This window comes from Xyrauchen texanus, chromosome 14 (genome assembly GCF_025860055.1).
Source record: "Xyrauchen texanus isolate HMW12.3.18 chromosome 14, RBS_HiC_50CHRs, whole genome shotgun sequence".
Lineage (NCBI taxonomy): Eukaryota > Metazoa > Chordata > Actinopteri > Cypriniformes > Catostomidae > Xyrauchen > Xyrauchen texanus.
This window is the reverse complement of record NC_068289.1, coordinates 44,835,795-44,854,527: the sequence shown is the minus strand read 5'-3', so window position 1 is coordinate 44,854,527 and position 18,733 is coordinate 44,835,795. Positions and strand designations below refer to the sequence as shown.

The window sequence follows — 18,733 nt, the reverse complement described above, 5'->3', positions numbered from 1 at the left end:
CAGACCCATTCATATGATTTAATGTGATGAGTCCTATTTCACTGAGATGAATGGAAAGCAATGTTTTTTTACTGACCTCAGCTTCACCTGTTCCATCGTCCACCATTTTGTGCTGTGCAGCTAAGTCAGGTCTGGCATGCATTGAGGTGGCGTCAAACTTGATTTGCGGAACCTTGGCTACATAAATCAATCATAACACAACAAACTCAGAATAATGCAGAATAAGATATGTTTCTCTTCTTATTATGTAAATGTTTTTTGCCTAAGAAGATTTTAGACAGGGTTGGGGAGTAACGGATTACATATTTAAAATACAAAATATTAGTTACTGTATTCCACCACAGTTACAATTTAAATAATTGATCATCAGAATACAGTTACATTCAAAATGTATTTTGATTACTGAAGAGATTACTTTGCATTTTATTGTCATTTGTTCCATTAGACATTTAGTCTATTCAGTTGGAAAAAATATAAACAGTTTGAACAGCGGTGAAACACTTTCTTAAAATAGTTACATTCGTACGAGCGGACAGAAAAGTCGCCTAAGTTTGAAGTAAGTTTGGAGCAGCAGAAATATAAATAAACCTTGTGTAAATTGTCATGTGATCATTTAGCTTTATGCTAAGCTAAAATGCTATTTCTAGCCATTGTACATGCACCTGATACCAGGCACGATCATGTATTTTTTTTTATCAAGAAAATCCTTGTTAGATATATATTCTCTAGTAAGACCATATATTTATTCTCTAGTAAGCCCTATTAGGGCAAAAATCTTATACTTGATGAGAGTTTTTGTATTGTTTTTCTGTAAAAAAATATCTAAAAATCCTTAAAACAAGATTAATTTTCTTTATCTTGTTTTAGAAGCAACACTGCAACAGATATTTAGGCTTTTTTCAGAGAATGTGCTGAAGAAGTAATCCAAATTATTTAGATTATTTTACTGACCTTGAGCATTCTAATGGAATATGTTACAAATTACATTTTATAGCATGTATTCTGTAATCTGTAGTGGAATACATTTTAAAAGTAACCCTCCTAACCCTGAATTTAGAATTATTATACAATTAATCATTTTAAATATTGTGCTTTCCAGGTCTAGGGATGTCACGGCAATTCATTAAATCTTGAAGAGTTTACAGTATTTGTCATTTCAGTACCACTAACTGTCCTTTACTACAAAGACAAAGACAGTACTATCCACACTCACCACCATCTGAACTTTTTTAAACTCCTGGAATCTGGTTTTATACCAGTGCTAAAGCTTTAGTAGTATCTTAGCCATTACTTAATAATTAAACAATATTCACCTATTTTCCCCGGACTGTGTGTGGTGCCCAATCCGGCTGTCTGTCCCTTCTCCGTCCACCGCTGGAAGAGCTGTTTGAAAATCGCTGATTCTGCACCTTCGTTAACTGTCTCTACATAGGTGGATGAAGGATAGCCTTTTGCCTTTATGTAGGCCTAGAATAATAGAATGTTCAGTGAGTATTTCTTTGAAAAGGATTCACTTCATTTCATATTTTACTTTTGAGAGACAGCATACAGTAGATGCATAATGTGGGATACAACATATCTTTATATAAAGATATGGACTGTAAGCAAACAAATAAGTCAAGATTTGAAATATTGTGTAAATCACACATGTGTAAAATATAGTGTCATGACTGACCTCTGCTTTCTTCAGAGACTCCGCCCGCTCAGTTTTTGATGCCTTTTTGCCCTTCCAGGCAAATATTTTTAATCCACCTTGATCCAGCAAGTAACAATCCTGCCATGGAAATCACATGTCAGACTTGTGACAGACTTGTTACATATATAGTCAATCTTCTAGTTTCCCTCCAAAATTTCAGTTATCTTAGCTGGTGTCACTAACAGGAGACAGTTAGTCTCAAAAGTGGTTCTTTGTTTTTGGTTCTTTGTTTTTTTTATTAATTTCTCCATTAATATGAAAACATAACATGAAATCTTAAACTAACACAACACCAAAATTTACCCAATTTACTTTGTTAATGCATGTTGGTGGTCTTTGTGTGCAATTCATCTGGGCACATGATTTAAACTTTGTATCAAAATGTAATAACTTGCTCAGTCTCTGAGTTTACTTAACTGCTCAGCTGACATCACAAGTCCCTCTTTTTTTTAAACCCCTTTCTTACAACCACTTGGCTCCATTCTGGCAAGATACGCCCACTTTTTTACAAACCAACCAATTGCCAATAGATAAAATCAAGTCCTGCTCTATATTTTTTTTCTCATTGTATATTCTATGCTGTTTAGAAATACGTCAGAATGCGGAAGTAAAATAGTTTGTGAACTGTGTTTCACATTGAGTATAAGGCTTTAGCTTTCACTACATTAGTCAGTTATATTTTGACTTTCAAGACCACAATCACTAGTGGGCATGACTGTGTTCCTGATAGCTCTGTCTTATCTAAAAATGCACCCATTATGTAGGCTTACACAGATCTTCCCCTACTTTATGAGCCTCACGTTTTTATCATGTGTACCTCCCAACTGTGAATGAATGGAATATAGTTGTGCACTTTCACATAGAGTAGGTGTAAGGGATGACGTTAGACTATAAATATCAATTGAGCCTCCCCTATCAACATGGGCTTTATACTGTATTGCTTTGTGCTGTGTTGGGTTCAAGTTGGGGCAGGGGTTAGGTTTGGTCTTACCTCAGTTTTCAGTAGATCTTGTGTGAGTGGTTTCACTGCTATCTCCTGTACTACAAGGTTTCCATCAGCATCTGAAATACTTTTTTTGTTTTTACACAAAATACTTATTTTAGTTGAAGCACATATTGATGGTCAGAACACTAATGTATTTATTACATCCTTCGCAATTTTGCAACTTCATTTTAAGACAATACTTTCTTAATGTATATTCCTGGTCTTATTGTTAATGATTCATCAGTGCACATCATTCCAAATATATTTTTATTGTCTTTGTAATCTTTAATCAAAACGTAATAACTTTCCCTTCCTCTAAAATGTCTTTCCTTTTCCACTGATGCCACTTAGGCCATGCAGGCTACTGGATAATGTTTAATAGTTATTTAGGCTTTGTTTAAGCAAACCCACATTTGGTCTGTCTCCATTTTGGTGTTGAAAAGGAGAAAACACTCCTTTTCAATAAATGAATGGATAAAATCAGGACTCACCCTACATTTTAAATATTCTTTTTCACTCTAAAATGTGTAACATTACAGGAGTAAATAGGTTGTGAATGGGAATTGTGTTGGCTGTAAAACAGGATTTAAATGACTCACTGAAATAGTTTGATGGCAGTCTTCAATTTCTCATCAACAATCTCATCTGGGATTGCATCTTTGATGGTGTCTCTTTTCTCTCCCAGTGCCTGCTTCAACAGTTTCATGGCTTCCTCAGATGATTTCTCATTATCTCCTTCCACGACAGTCACTTGTGCTCGACCGCCCCTTTCCCGATCACGAATGTCCTTTGCTAGATTCATCCCCTACAAAAATAGAAGTCTTCAGTAAACCTACTTGCCTGAAGTGTTAATATACACCCTCAGTATCAAAAACATTCCCTTATTATCAAGAACATGTGATACTTTAAGTTACTCAATTGGTATTGTACTATTGAATCTATGTTGCATTGGAAATAATTAGGAATGGTTTACCTTTAACCTCTCCATACGGTTACTTTTAGGTCCATTCCACTGAATGATCAGGCTCCCCAGGTCCAGCAAGAACACATCCCCTTGATTGAAGCTCTTCCAGCTCATTTCCACCTGAGCACAGAGGGATTGATTAGTACACGACATAGTAGTAAAATGTATACAATCTCAGTAAATCATCATATGTGATATTTTATGCATATAATAATTAATGATGTGCATTTTATGTTAAAAGAATATATCTCAAATCTCTTAGCGCTCTAATCTCATTTTGGGGTTGAGTATATTCAAACTTGCATCATCGCAATTTTTCACCTAACACACAAGAACCAATGGCATTTGCTATCAGTGACATAACATTTTTAATTTAACACATTCACAAATGAGATTTTTGAGCTCTAGTGGATTATGATTGAATAATGGTTTAAAGTTTGGCCTGTTCCTCACACAAAGTTTCTTCAGTAGCTTGGCAGTATAAATCACCATCCATTTTACATCTTCGGGATTGGAACACCATTAAAATGTGCAGTACTGTGCAAAAGTTTTAGACACTTGGGAAAAATGTTGCATAGAGAGAATGTCTCAATCACTTCTGTCTCTTCTTGTAATCCTGGGATCTGTGGGTACCATGCCATCTGTTGCAGAGCTCCCTGTTCTTCTATTCTATTCTATTTGCAAAAGTACTGTTTGGGAATCTAAAATGTATTTTTCCTTTTGACATACTAAAGCTGAAAATATGAATAACCTTCTTAAGACAAATGTTTTTGTGAAGCATCTTATGTGCCTAAGACGTTTGCACAGTACTGTACTGTATATATAAACATTTTCATTTCAAATTTCTTAATTAAGACGTTATATTATTTCTCTATGTGATTTTCCACTTTTTATCTTGGAAATTGTAATTGACTTTTAATATGCATAAGAAAAGTAAAGTATGTAAAGAAGCCATACAAGCCGTAAAATTGAAGGTATATACAACTGAATGAAAAATTAGCAGTTGAAAACTTCTCCTTTGAGTGTCATGTATAATTGACAGTTGGCTAGATTGTTTATTGTCCGCTGTGTGTAAGAGTGTTATGAGTGAGGGTGTGGGTGAAGCCCTTCCCACCCAGTATTTTGTATCGCTGGCACTTAATCTGAAAGTAATCAAAAAGATGCACGTGATCAGCGATTGCATTATTGCTGGCAGCGGTAAGGGAAAAGCAATGATCATCATGACATGACATATAATATATATATGTATTTCCGATTTTAGATCATTATTGCCTGTTTGGCCTCCCATAAAGTATATATTCGGATTTATATGTCTATATTCAGACTTACAACTATGTATTCAGGGTTTAGATCATTATTTCCTGTTTGGCCCACCATATATATAAATCCTGAATATATAAATATATATATATATATATATATATATATATATATATATATATATATATATATATATAGTTATAACTTAATGATCAGGCATGATCATAGACAGATGTTTTTGAATAAAAAGTTTAATTAAGTAGATCCCATGTCAAAATAATTCGATATTGCACAATGATGATTCAAATCAGTTATCGAGACCAAGGAGCTCTCAGATCCAGACCAAGTGGAGTCTTTTTCTGCTTTTTGAAATTGAAGGGTGGCCAAAATGTCCCCATTATCATATCATCAATTCCCTATTACCATATTAGTTACTCATTCATTCCTATGAGAAAAATGAAGAGAAATATCTGATAGATTTGTCTGTTTAAACAAAAAACATGCCGAAAAGCTGTTGTGAGTTTTCTGCACTTTAAACCAAACCAAAAAAAAAAAAAAAAAAACGGAAATTATATTTAATCGCCTCTCAACCGATAAACGTACAAGCCTAGATGAGTGCTCTGGCTGTACGTTTTTGAGCCAAAGTTTAGCAGAATAATTAGAGAAGTCTGCCATTTTTAACTGATTATGACAAAGGACCCATTGGGCTTCCAAACCCTGGCCAGCAAAAAATGATGAAGCAGAATAAAAACAGAAATACGTGGAAAGCTGGCTGATTATGACATTATGGTGTAAAACAAATAATTATATTAAGCACGTTAACTGTTTTAGTCACACATGGAAAATTAAAGCTTGTCTATCAATAAGCCTGATCAAAAAGTGAATTTATAAAAATATATTCAGACTAAAAACTATATTTTCAGATTTATATTTATACTGTATATTCGGAATTACAAGTATATTCAGGATTTACAACTATATATTCAGATTTATATACATTTTCCTGTTTCCTGTATTTGATGCTGTATACTGTATTTTTATTACTTATGCTTATTAATATGAAAATTATTAATATGTATTGTTGCATGAAAAATATGTAAATACATACATTCTCCACACCTAGCCTATAGTAAACTATCAACAAATTGTCAATAAGGAACCTGGTCTGTAAATTAATCTTAATCTTAAGTAAAACATCTTTTGCAAACAGTACATGTCTGTGTCTATTTATGTAATGATAGACAATAAGTTTATATGTACACTGTAAAAGAAATCCTGTTGTTTTTACAAAAAAAAAAGGCAACTGTGGTTGCCAGAATAATTATGTAAAAAATATATTATATAAATGTAAACAACTTTACTGAACAACCTGTACATTTTACAGTTTAAAATGGTTGTAATTTACTTGCTGGAACTGTAAAAAAAAAAAAAAACAATTCTGTGAAATTTAGAGTAAAAAAATGTAACAAACTTGATATTAGCCTTCTGAAACTGCAAAAATCTGTTTGTTAATCACCGTAGTAACTACAGAAGCGCACATGATGACATGAAGTTCATCAATAATGGCTCTTCCAGGAGCAATGACCAATAAACATGTAGAAACACAAAGTGTCACTCACACAAACACTAAACACCTTCAGCGTAACACATATGAGATTTACATAATGCAGTAAACATTAACTAAATTACATCAAATATAACACAGAACACTCCAGTGTACGTAACTGATAATAAAAATAAGATGAAACATAACTATTCCCATAAAATATAATGAAATGTAATGAGTCACGCAGGGAATTCTGGGAATGCCTGATTACGTTCTAACAATAATTTACTGTAAAAAGTACATGTGCTTTCTTTTCAAACATAATGTGAATTTCTACCATTAATTATACAGGAAAATCATACTCTTTAAATTTTTTTTTTGCACAGGTCACATCAGGGGCTCCGTAGTATTGTCTTTTAAATTATATAAAAAAATGTTGCTGTATATTTTACAGTTAATATTCATTAATCAATTGACATTTGATGTGTGTAGCCTTTTTACAGTCTTTTACTGTTAAAATTACAGAAATCTTTTACAGTGTAGAGTATACAAAGGGTTGTGTTTGTAGGTAAAATTTTGGTGCAATTCTTGCCACCCCACCCCAAACCTCACTCATTTTTAAACCCTAGTTACGGCCTTGAAATAAGCTTATTATAAAGTATGTAAAATCATTCATCATGGATAAAAAATTAAGAAACATGTGCTGGGGTTTTAGTCATATAATTAAGAGCACGGGGTGATAATATTTGGGGCTTAAGCTGGGTGCTGGGTTTTTGTGTTGTTTGGCATGCAAAAAGGAATTGTAAAATGTCATGTAAGGGGACAAGCATGAGAGGTTAACTTTTACAACATTGCTAAGCATTGCAGTAATGGGTTTAGGTTTCTCTTTTGTCATCAGGGTGTGGGAATTCTCACCTCTCCTGCAACCACATGCTTATTTCCCTTTACATGCAACAGCCTTCGAATGTTGTATGTGTTGGTCTCCACTTGTTTCATCCCAGATGCAACTCCACCTTTTTTGTATCTGAAATAAAGGAACTAACAATGTGATATCAGTGTAACCATGTGGAGGTCCATTTTAGCCTATCTTTACCCTCTGACTATTGTTTCAGACAAACTAAAATAAAGAAGTCTTGTTTTTTAAACTTCCAAAAAAAGTAGGATTTTTTTTACTCATTTTGACTAAGAGAGGAGAGGTGTTGCAAACATGATGCTTCCCACAGCATGTTGAAATAAGAGGCCCATTTGCTGGAATCACATTTGCAAGAGTAGATATGTACATTTACATTTAGCAGATGCTTTTATCTAAAGTGACCTACAAAATGAGGATTGATACATCTTAAAGATATAGTAACACGAAAAGTGCCGCATCACAATGTTTCAGTTGCATCAGAAAAGTACGAGCCAAGACAGATTAGAGTGCAACACATTTTTTTTATTAATTATTCATTTGAGTGTATGGTCAAGTGCTCATGAAAAAAGTTATGACATGATGATCATGCAATTATGCCACAGAAAAATATGTGTCAGAAATCTCATGAACTTGATCTACTCAAATGTAATTAACCCATACACCATAAATAAAGAAGGTGAATCTCATGAAACTGTCTGGATAATGTAAAGTTATATTTCAATGCAAAATCAAAAGGGATGATTAATAATCATATGACTAATATCATGAAAATTAAGCCACCCTAACCCCATTCCCTCTACCAGAATACAAAAAATATGTCATTACTCTAAAGTGAAACTAACAATGATATATTTTAAAATTACAATTTCTATAAAATACATTTAATTAAAAGAATAACTTTACATTTTAAAAGTATTATACATCACAGCAGTATTTGTTGTACTGCCTTTAATTCAGACTGATTTAAATGAAAAATCCTTGTACTATATAACTTTATACTTTAAAAGTAAAACGTTTAGAATTGTAAACACACTAATGAGAATTTGGGGTTGAGTATTATAAGTATGTGCTTAACTGTCATGAAAATATCCGTCATATTGCAAAATACCTTAATGGTCCTAAAATAGGGTTAATTATTGTCTGTCTTTTGATTTTGGGGGTGATTGTGACCTGGACATGTTTTGGTGAGATTCACCCAAGATCATTTTAATATGACTTTTTGGTAAGACTTTTTAGTGTTTTATAGTCTGAAGAAAGGGCTCACATTATGCCTTGTTTGAAGTATCCTTGGAAAGTGGCACTCTCGTGGCCCTGCGTCTCTCGATGCTGCACTGCAATGCCCCCCAGGTGCTCATCCATCTGGGTGGTGTATATTGCCGCTGCTCCCTGCTCATCCTGGGAAGTGCATTTGCCCAACCAATAATGGATGTCATAGGAGAAGTTGTTGCTGGTCTTGTGAGTCTGAGAATGATAAGATAAGTTAGCACAATCATCCATTTATATAATTCTTTTAGTTTGTTATTGCAAAAGTTTTCCAGCTAATCCAAGTTAATTATGAATCTTGACTGTTGTATCTTGGTGCTAATACTTACGTAAAGTAGGATATAGCTGTCTCCCTCATAAAACTGTCCGAATGTTTTAGATGGACAGGGCACCAGCGTCATGTTCTGACCAATGATTAAACAGAAGATTGATTAGTGATTTGGTTGAGTTGTCTAAATCTCAAACCAAGAAAGTGTGTTTCTCAATGTTGCTCCATACCTCTACTCTCCATATCTGAAGCCCTGGTGTGGTTTTATTGAGGACTTTTGGAATATCGGTCTTGACTTCCTGTGGCATGATGCCAGCTTAAGTCTCAGGGAATTGGAATACCTAAAGAAAGAAAAAGGTTCCCAATGAACAAAATTACTTCCATTTAATAACATATAGTACATCATTTCCTAGTATTGCATATCAGAACTATGTAAATTTTCTGAAGAAAATGTGAGTGGTGCTTGCCCTGGCAAAACTTGCCCAAAGTTCGCCTAAAAATGTAATTCTAAACCCATATGTGGTTAATGTGACTGCTGTTATTAATTACTTAAATTTGTATCTGGTCCTTACACAAAGCTAGCACATGGTTTCAGATGACTAGGAATATAGCACACACTTTTATGCTACTTTTATGGTGTTTTCGGAGCTTAACAGATGTGGTCAATCTGATCTGTTGTGGTATGAAAAAAAGCTGCTTAAAGACTCTTAAACATTTCTCTTTTTGGGTTCCACTGAAAAATTAACAGCAAATTGGTTGGAACAACATGAGGGTGAGTAAATGACAACATTTTCATTATTGATCTATGCTTTTTAAAATATTAAATGCCTCTTTAATGATTTCTTTCCTGTAAGTATTTTTCAAAGTCATTCAAAGGCATAAAAGGGAGTGGCCTAAACTGCATTCAGTGCATTTCAGTTCATGCACTAGTAAAGCCAGACACAAAACTCAAATGTAAGCTTTAAAAGGAAGGAAGATAGTCAGCCACCCACGGGAAAGGAAGAGAAAGCTTCATGCCCTATAACTAATGCAAATCTTTTATAGATACTACACATAAGGCTGTTATCATCAAGTATGGCTGAGATATGATCAAAGGCCACATTCCCTAAATTTGCCTCCTCTAGTGAACACATAGTTCCTTCCTTAAAGTAAGGCTATTGATTCAATAAATTAAGACAATATACAGAACATTTGTTTATTTTGTAATTAATCCCCTAATACATAATTCCTTACATGAATGTTCTATAAACTGTCATAGTCTAACAAGATAAATACTTTTAGTATGTTCTAAAGGAAGTTGGACATGGTTTATGACAGACAGAAGTCTGTAAAAATTTGATTATATTGCATTTGCTATGTGTCTTTGTTGTGTGCCATTACCCAGCAGGTTAAATATACAGCAAACTATGTGTCTAGGAAGATATAGTGTCTCTGTTTCAGAACTGAGCCATGGCTTCATCTCATGTTGATTTACCAACCATATCCTCTTTAGTATCCACACATCCATGTCCTACTTATTTCGCATCTGATAATAGCTCTTATACTAACATGATCACACAGGAAATCAATATGTTGCTTCTGAAAATTAATGACCCCTGAAATCAACCCCATTCTGTTGAATTACTGGCAAGCGCCATCCCCTTCAGACATTTTTGCATCAATTGAGACGTGATCACCTTTCCCTCTAGCGCTACTGATAGCAACCTCTGGTACATGGGGTCTGATCCCGTGGGAACAAGCACGTAAATGCCTTCACATAAACAATAGTGAGCGCAAAACAGAAGTTGCATTTTTGCTCTGAAAATAAATTTTCACTTAGGTTTAGTGTTGGTGTTTGTGTTAGGGTGTAGGGTTAATAAAATATGCATTCCTGTTGACAGTTTAACATCATTTACAACTAAAAATACAACTTTTGGTACCACTTTGTGGACATTTTACCCAGAAACTGGAGCTGACATGTGCACTTACTTTTAAAAAAATGTCCAGCTTTAGCTACTGGGAGCAGTGATTTGAATTTCGGGATGCAAAGACCGATTTCAGAAGCATAACTTTCAACCTATTGTTTCAGAATTAACAGTGAGATCAGTCTGCTTATATACACTCAGGGTGCTTTCACACTTGGTTCGATTGCTTGGACCGAACCAGAGTTTCTTTCCTCCCCCCTCCCCCTGCCCCCGCTGGTCTCTGTTCACATTATATTTTTTGGGTCCGAACCGCGTCCCGATTACGTCATCAACGTAAGTACAAGCGACAACTGTTTCCACTGTAACATCTCGAGAAGAAGTCATTATGTTAAGTGCAGTATTAAAGTTAGTCTCTTTGGATTTATCACGAAAACGAAGCCATGTACATCTACAGAACAACACTTGTTTTTGTCTCCGGCAGATGCATTGAATGTGCAATAATGTGATGAATTTTAGTGTTTGTCTGTTAGAGATGCAAAGAATGTGAGCTGCTCTCTGCATGGGATGTATTTGGTCACAAGCAGGTAGGATAAATTCATTATACCATAATAATTGCGATCGGGAGCCTGCAAAGATGCAAATTAATGGTCATCACATGTGGTTCACTTTCACGATTTGGTACGATTGTGTTCATATAGCGGGAAACTGTACTGGAGTTCACATGAACCGTACCCCAGACCACCTTTTCAAGAGGAGCTGAGTGCGATTCATGGGTGCGCACCAGAGTGTCAGGCGTGGTCTTCTGCTATGTAACCTATATGCCTCAATGTTTGATGTGTTGTGCATTCTGAGATGATATTCTGCTCACTACAATTGTACAGAGCGGTTATCTGAGTTACTGTAGTCTTTCTGTCAGAACAAACCAGTCTGGCCAGTCTCCATTAACCTCTCTCATCAACAAGGCATCCGCAGAGCTGCCTCTCACTGGATGATTTTTGTTTTTGGCACCATTCTGAGTAAACACTAGAGACTGATGTGTGTGAAAATCCCAGGAGATCATCAGTTACAGAAATACTCAAACCAGCCTTTCTGACACCAACAATCATGCTACGGTTAAAATTACAGTGATTCAAATGTTTTCCCCATTCTGATGGTTGACGTGAACATTAACTGAAGCTCATGACCCATATCTGCATGATTTTATGCATTTCACTGCTGCTACATGATTGGTTGATTAGATAATTGCATGAATACGTAGGTGTACAGGTGTTCCTAATAAAGTTCTCAATGAGTGTGTATATATATATATATATTATTGCATGGTTCTCAGGATTGCCTTATTCTGATTGGTCAATCAATGCTTTTCAGTCAAATATTTCTGAATAGCTCAACTTGTAGAGCATGGCGCTAGCAACGGCAAGGCCATGGGTTTAATTTCCATAGAAAACACACATACTGATGAGATGAACACCCTTTGGATAAAAGTGCCTTCCAAATGCATAAATGTAAATAAATTATTGATCTTGGTCCAAGGCAACCTATTTCCTATATTACTCTTCTCCGAAAATAGTACAGTTTAAATCATATTTATTCAAATTTTATATACATTTATTTATTTGATAAGTAGCAGGATAACAGGACGGAAAATGTTCTCCCCACTTCACTTCGGGGTCCTGATCACAATTAACGATAACGACTGGCTGACTATACAATAGGTCTTACACCTATACACCTACACACACCCTAAGAAATTATTTTCTGTTTGCATATACCAAATTTATGAGCTTCCTTATCACTATCTTTTTTATGTTTGCCTAGTACCTTGAACATAGATGTGGATGTTGTGTGATAATACGGATGACTCAATCTCTCTTGTTTGATTAGATGGTTGGGTTTTATTAGGGGGTTGTATCACTGTCTCTATAGTGCAAGCAGATTGCAGTGACCCTTATGCCACTGATCAAAATCCCTCCATCCAGTGCAAAGGTTCATATTTCCTAACTAAATCCTAAAAGTTGCTTTGTTAGTGCAATAATGTCTTAACTGATCCATTCTACTGTTTAAATTACAGTAGGCATATCATGAATTATCTGCCCTCCAGCATTACAGAAAAGTGTGCAGGGTTTTTATGTAACCTGGCAGAACAATACGCTGTGTTTGATCAGGCCTGACAGTGTTGTATATATATCCTATCACTACCTCCCTTCCAATAACCTTGATTAATATTATTCCTGCAGACTCTCCATCATTGCAAATCCAACATTCTGTTTCAAAGCAAAGCATATAGTTACACTTGAGCACATCAGATTATGTATAATATAAAATATTATATAGGCAAAAACTGTTTGTTGCCAAGATATTTAAGCAAAATGTCCTCAAATCATTCTGTTCTTAACTTTTTGATTGGTAGCCTGAACATAATAGCTTGATTACAACCTTAACCACATAGACTACTAGTCAAATGTTTGGACACAACTATTCATTTTTATTATTTCTGTTTTACACATTTAAGAATACTATAGTCATCAATGCTATGAAATAACACAAATGGAAGCATGGGACTTGTGACCAAAAGTGTTAAACAAATCAAAGCTTCCTTATAGTTTAGCTTTTAAAAATTAGACATCATGTGCCTAGATTAGATTAGTGCTTATATCAAAATGTTTTTAAGATTACAAGAAACATTCAGTCAAGTGTGTCCAAATCTTTGACTTGAAGTGTAGCTGTCAATGGCATTTATTTATTTGGCTTTGACTGTTCGAAATTAAGAACATCTTGTTGCAAACATGCAAGTTGACAAAGTCAAATTTAATCATCAAGCAAATTTTGTTATTGCCAGACACTATACTCTATGTAAAGTGTACCAACGCTACCAAGAGAAGGACATTTTACCTTGAAGGGCATTTTGTATTCTAAGTGTTATTCATGCTAAATATTAACGCCAAACTGTTGGTTAATATTCTGCTGGGTAGGAGTTATGCCTTCATTTCAAAGGACTAGCTCTGCTGCATTATTTACCGATTTACTGTGTTCTTCTATAACTTTTACAATCAGCTTGGCAAATGAATCACAAGCACGTTCAAAGCAGTTTTGGGACATGCTAAATGTTTATTGCTCTCAGCATTAAATGTTTCTGCATAGAAAAGAGCAAGAGGGATTAGAGGTACTTACCTGCCACTGGAGAAATTGAGAAGGAAGCTGCCAGGTAAAGGTGCTCGGATCACAAAGACAAAAGTGGAGACTGTACAACTCCCTTTCTCCCTTCTTTACAACCCATGCACTTTTATCTCTCTCTGTATTCATTCACTCAAAGCCATATATGGCAAGAGCAGGTGATATCCATACAGGTGTGTCATATCTGTCTTACAGCCATTAGTCGCTCATCTCGCCCTCTCCCAAATCGATGTCTCTGAGCAATAGAGCGAAACAAATGTGTTTGTTTACCACTCCACCCCCAGCCCATCTGGCGCTGTGCTTACCTTGCCTTTGCATTTTACTGTGCTGTGTTGAAATTACTGTGAACAGTACTGACTACAAACCTTCTGCTCTGATACAGTTTCAGTGATACAGTTCCCACACGTTTTGACTAATGAATTTCAATTACTTTACCATGATATTTCTAGATAAGAATTAAAAATATATATTTTATAGACTGCACTCTCTAATAAAAATGTTTATCTGAGCATATTATTTTCGTTATAGAAATTTCCATGACTTTTTAAGGACTTAAACATTTCCATGACTTTTCCAGACCTGGTTTTTCAACACGTGGGCCCCATGGTGATTTATTTAAAAAAAAAAAAATCCAAGGGCCTTCTATATTTCTTTGCTCGAGTACTGGGATCCACAAGTATGAGATCATTATAGATTTCTGAAAAAGTTTACATTCCCTTCAGCTCATTATATCTAATGTGCTAAAACAAAAACAAAAAAATTAGCACTTAAGAAGAAGCAGCTTCAAATCATAAGGCCATATCTACCTACAAGAGAATGGCAATTGGTAAAATCAAATTAGTTGGTTTGATCATTAAACTAACCTTTTGAGTCAAAACATGCTATTGCCATTCTTCTAACATTGGCTTTTTTTCTTACATAAAATTCTTCATCTATAATAACCCTGATTTTCAGCTTTAGTTAATTCTAATCTTAACTGGAATGCATTAGAGGTTAACTCTTTCTCCTCCATGGTATTACATGTAACTAACAACCAGACAAATCTTTGGATGGACATCTACCAAATTCCCTCTAATTCTGTATGACTCAGAATATGCATTCTTTCATGGAACCAAAAGGAGAAGTTCTGAAGTATGTGCTGTTTGCTCAAAATGGACAAAAAAACCATAACCATACACTTACTTATTCATGCGATTATCTAATCAGCCAATCGTGTGGCTGCAGTGCAATGCATAAAATCATGCAGATACGGGTCAGTAGCTTCAGTTAATGTTCACATCAACCATCAGAATGGGGAAAAAAGTGCACTGCAAATATGCACTGCAGCCTCAGCTTTCTGTTCTTGGCTGACAGAAGTGAAACCTGACATGCTTCTGCTGTTGTAGCCCATCTGCCTCAAAGTTCGTCGTGTTGTGCATTCTGAGATGCTATTCTTCTCACTACAATTATATAGAGGGTTATCTGAGTTACTGTAGGCTTTCTGTCAGCTCGAACCAGTCTGGTGATTCTCCGTTGACCTCTGTCATCAACAAGGCGTTTCTGTCCACAGAACTGCTGCTCACTGGATGTTTTTTGTTTTTGGCACCATTCTGAGTAAATTCTAGAGACTCATGTGCGTGACAATCCCAGGAGATCAGTAGTTACAGAAATATTCAAACCAGCCTGTCTGACACCAGAAATCACACCACGCTCGAAATCACAGAGGTCACATTTTCCACAATTCTGATGGTTGATGTGAACATTAACTGAAGCTCCTGACCTGTATTTGGATGATTTTCTGCATTGGACTGCTGTCATGCGATTGGCAGATTAGATAGTCGCGTGAATACGTAGGTGTACAGGTGTATCTAATAAAGTGGTCTGTAAGTGTATTGTTAGAGTGGTCCATACGACTTGTGCTCTATATTCAAGTCTTCTAAAGTTATTCTAATGCTTGGAGCCGATAAAAAATATTATTCTTTAACTGGTTGTGTATATGTAAGAAATCTTACTACAATTTAGAACAAGTCATTTCAAAAGAAATTATGTATGCCATGGCAATTCAATTAAAGTTAAAAAGGTAAATGTAAATTTTAATTTTAATTAAGTGCCTCTTTATACAATGAACTTCCTTGGTGAACCTCAGTATGTTCACTAAAACTTTCAGTTCATTGGTTGGTTCATGTTGTCCTCAGAGCCCGTTTTTTGGCAAGTGAAATGAGTTACAAAACACTGGGCAGCAATGTACCTCTTTAAAGAGTTAAACAGACCATCAAAAGTGGCTTGGTGATTATTTGTGAGATGTACAGTGGCTCACTGTATAGGCCTTTTTAGTCTACTACTGTCGCCACCGTTTGTTGTGTTGTGCTCAACCCCATGCAGCCAGCTCAACAGTACAGCCTTTGTGAATGACATTGATTATGAAGGACACATGGGAAACAAGGAAAAATGCAGAATAAAATTACTGTGGAAACACTAATTTATGACTTCTAAGAGACCTCCCCTAACCCCCAACGCACATTCCATCATAAAATGGGATCACAAACGAGTTTACACAACCTTACACATTAGATAAATTATGACATAATTATGACATACGTAAGTGGTTCACAACAGGTGGGTCATAGATCTGTTCTGAATGGGTCATAAACAATAGGGAGAAAACAATGCTAAATGCAAATAATGAAATGTAATTTGTCATATTATCGTGCATAGTTAAGATGGCCAAACATCAGCTTGTCTACTTTTTAAAAGGGTGGAGAAAACACTTCCCATATCTTTAGTTGTTGATTTGAAAGGCTGTGTGTCCAATCAAACTCTATGGACTTTTGCCACAAATTAATCTGTCACTTGGTAGAAGCTTGCCAAATTAGGCAGATGCCAATATGGCATATATCATGTTATGTTGCTTGGCATGCCCTAATTTTCGAAAACAGCAACACTGATACATTTCAGTGTTTGATTTAATGGAAATGTAGTTTTCTTTTGTACAATTTTGCTATTGTGTTGAGTCATGGACTTGATGCCAAATATAAAATCTGGGTCCTGAAGCAAACCCAGCCAAAAAGAACCACTTGAATATATTCTTTTAAAGTCTGCCAAATTCTTTGAAATTAATAGTTGTTGCCAACAATTCCAATTTCACAGTACATATCTACTCTCATGCATTGACATGGAAGATTGCCTACCTTCTTCAGGCAGTGTTCCTTTTCTTGGTAGCCAAGTGGTGCTGTGTTCCTATCTTTTCTTCTCCCAGATTGTCTCTAGGTGAACTTCAGCCTTCAGAATGCAGCCGCTCCCCTCTCCTACTTAAACTCATTAACTAGCTCTGCTGCTGGGAGAAAGAAGCACCAATGCTTCAGTTCCAACTCTCACCCCCTTCTCTTACATAATCCAGGACACATGTTAACATGGTTATTAGTTCAGCTATGTGACACTGCTTTTGTGAATGTGCTGCAGAGTGTGTAAGGCCTCACACTCGTTCTCTTCTTGGCTGTTCCGAAATGTGGAAAAGGCTGCCTTTGTAGGCAGTATAAAGTGGTAGGAAGTCATTAAGGCTAAATAAGATCAGAATGAAATGTTTGTGTGACTTCCTGTCTACTGTATTAGGGTGCATGTAGAATATGTGTGTGTAGTACATATTCATAAACGTGTGGGGCTGGATGTTAGGAAATGGACATGGGGTTGATTGAAGAAAGCAACACGCATGCTGTGGTAAAAAAGACAATAAATCGGTTCATCAAAGTTGATCAGTGACTCCTTCATTATTTGTGCACATCTACATGGTGTCAGAAGTGGGATTTCCAGCATGTAACGAGCAGTCCCAATTACCCTAGATTCAATGGTCTGGTGGAGCGTGGTGTCAGGTGAGCCAAGCATATCCTAGAGAAATTTTCACATGATGGTTCTGACATCTATGCAGCTTTGCTCAACCTACACAACACACCCAGGGATGGCATGCCTTCTCCAGCGTAACGTTTACTGTCACGACGCACTAGGACTCTGATCCCCATGATAGGTTCCCAGCTCATGCCAATAGTTGAGACTGATGTTCAGGCTGCTTTATTTACACTCAGACAACAAGATAAGCCATGACAAATCTGCCAGACAGCTTTCACCACTAGAGCCTGGGCAGGTGGTAAGAATGGAGACAACCTGAGGGTTTGACAAACTGCTGATTTATGGGAAGTCCCGCCAACCCAACAGCTATGTCATCCAGTCCGATGGTAAGACCGCCATCACCTCCTAAAGGTAGCGGAGTCATACTGTCCTACCATTACCTCATCGGTGCCCATGATCTCATCAGAGCCCCAAGCACGGCCAGGGGCTGCGGTGACAAATCGGGGGCGCAAGAAATTCTAAACTGTATTTTTTAATAGGACAACAAATTTGCAAAGAGTATGTTTCTGGCCTACTTCTGGATGCTCAATCTCCCAAAGGCAAGCATGCTAAAACCTTGGTGCCCAGTTAGTATATAATTGTTGATATGCACCATCTCAAGCAATCCCAAAGGATCATGCTTGGTTTCCTTGCCATCCTTGCTTTCCACATTACATATAATTTATGTAAGTTGTCTATGTGGGTAAACAACATATTACAGAAAAGTAGATAAATCAAATTAGAGAATAAAAGCACAATTACATTTGTTTTAAACAAATGGAAACTGTGCAATTTCTGCAAATAACAGGTGTTAAACCAGATTTATTTATATTTAGGAATTTTTTTACAAGGTCCTTTTATACAAACATACCAGTGTTTTTATAGTTTTGGATTTTTGGATA

General features: G+C 35.9%; 1 protein-coding gene across 2 annotated transcripts in view; it reads right to left on the bottom strand.

The window, feature by feature from the left end:
* LOC127655109 (villin-1-like) overlaps positions 1–17,298 on the bottom strand; it is a 32,479-nt gene extending 15,181 nt beyond the window's left edge. The window contains exons 1-11 of one of the 2 annotated variants that reach the window (XM_052142737.1): positions 17,141–17,298; positions 9,126–9,236; positions 8,957–9,031; positions 8,629–8,825; positions 7,367–7,475; positions 3,655–3,765; positions 3,281–3,486; positions 2,688–2,766; positions 1,676–1,774; positions 1,314–1,467; positions 77–177 (exon numbers count right to left, since the gene is read on the bottom strand). In XM_052142737.1, the coding sequence (XP_051998697.1) occupies positions 77–177; positions 1,314–1,467; positions 1,676–1,774; positions 2,688–2,766; positions 3,281–3,486; positions 3,655–3,765; positions 7,367–7,475; positions 8,629–8,825; positions 8,957–9,031; positions 9,126–9,203 (1,209 nt within the window). In that variant the 5' untranslated portion in view covers positions 9,204–9,236; positions 17,141–17,298. Of the gene's footprint in view, positions 1–76; positions 178–1,313; positions 1,468–1,675; positions 1,775–2,687; positions 2,767–3,280; positions 3,487–3,654; positions 3,766–7,366; positions 7,476–8,628; positions 8,826–8,956; positions 9,032–9,125; positions 9,237–13,970; positions 14,118–17,140 lie in introns of those variants that run through there. The other variant, XM_052142736.1, reaches the window with a different exon arrangement.
* Positions 17,299–18,733: the final 1,435 nt, after the last annotated feature.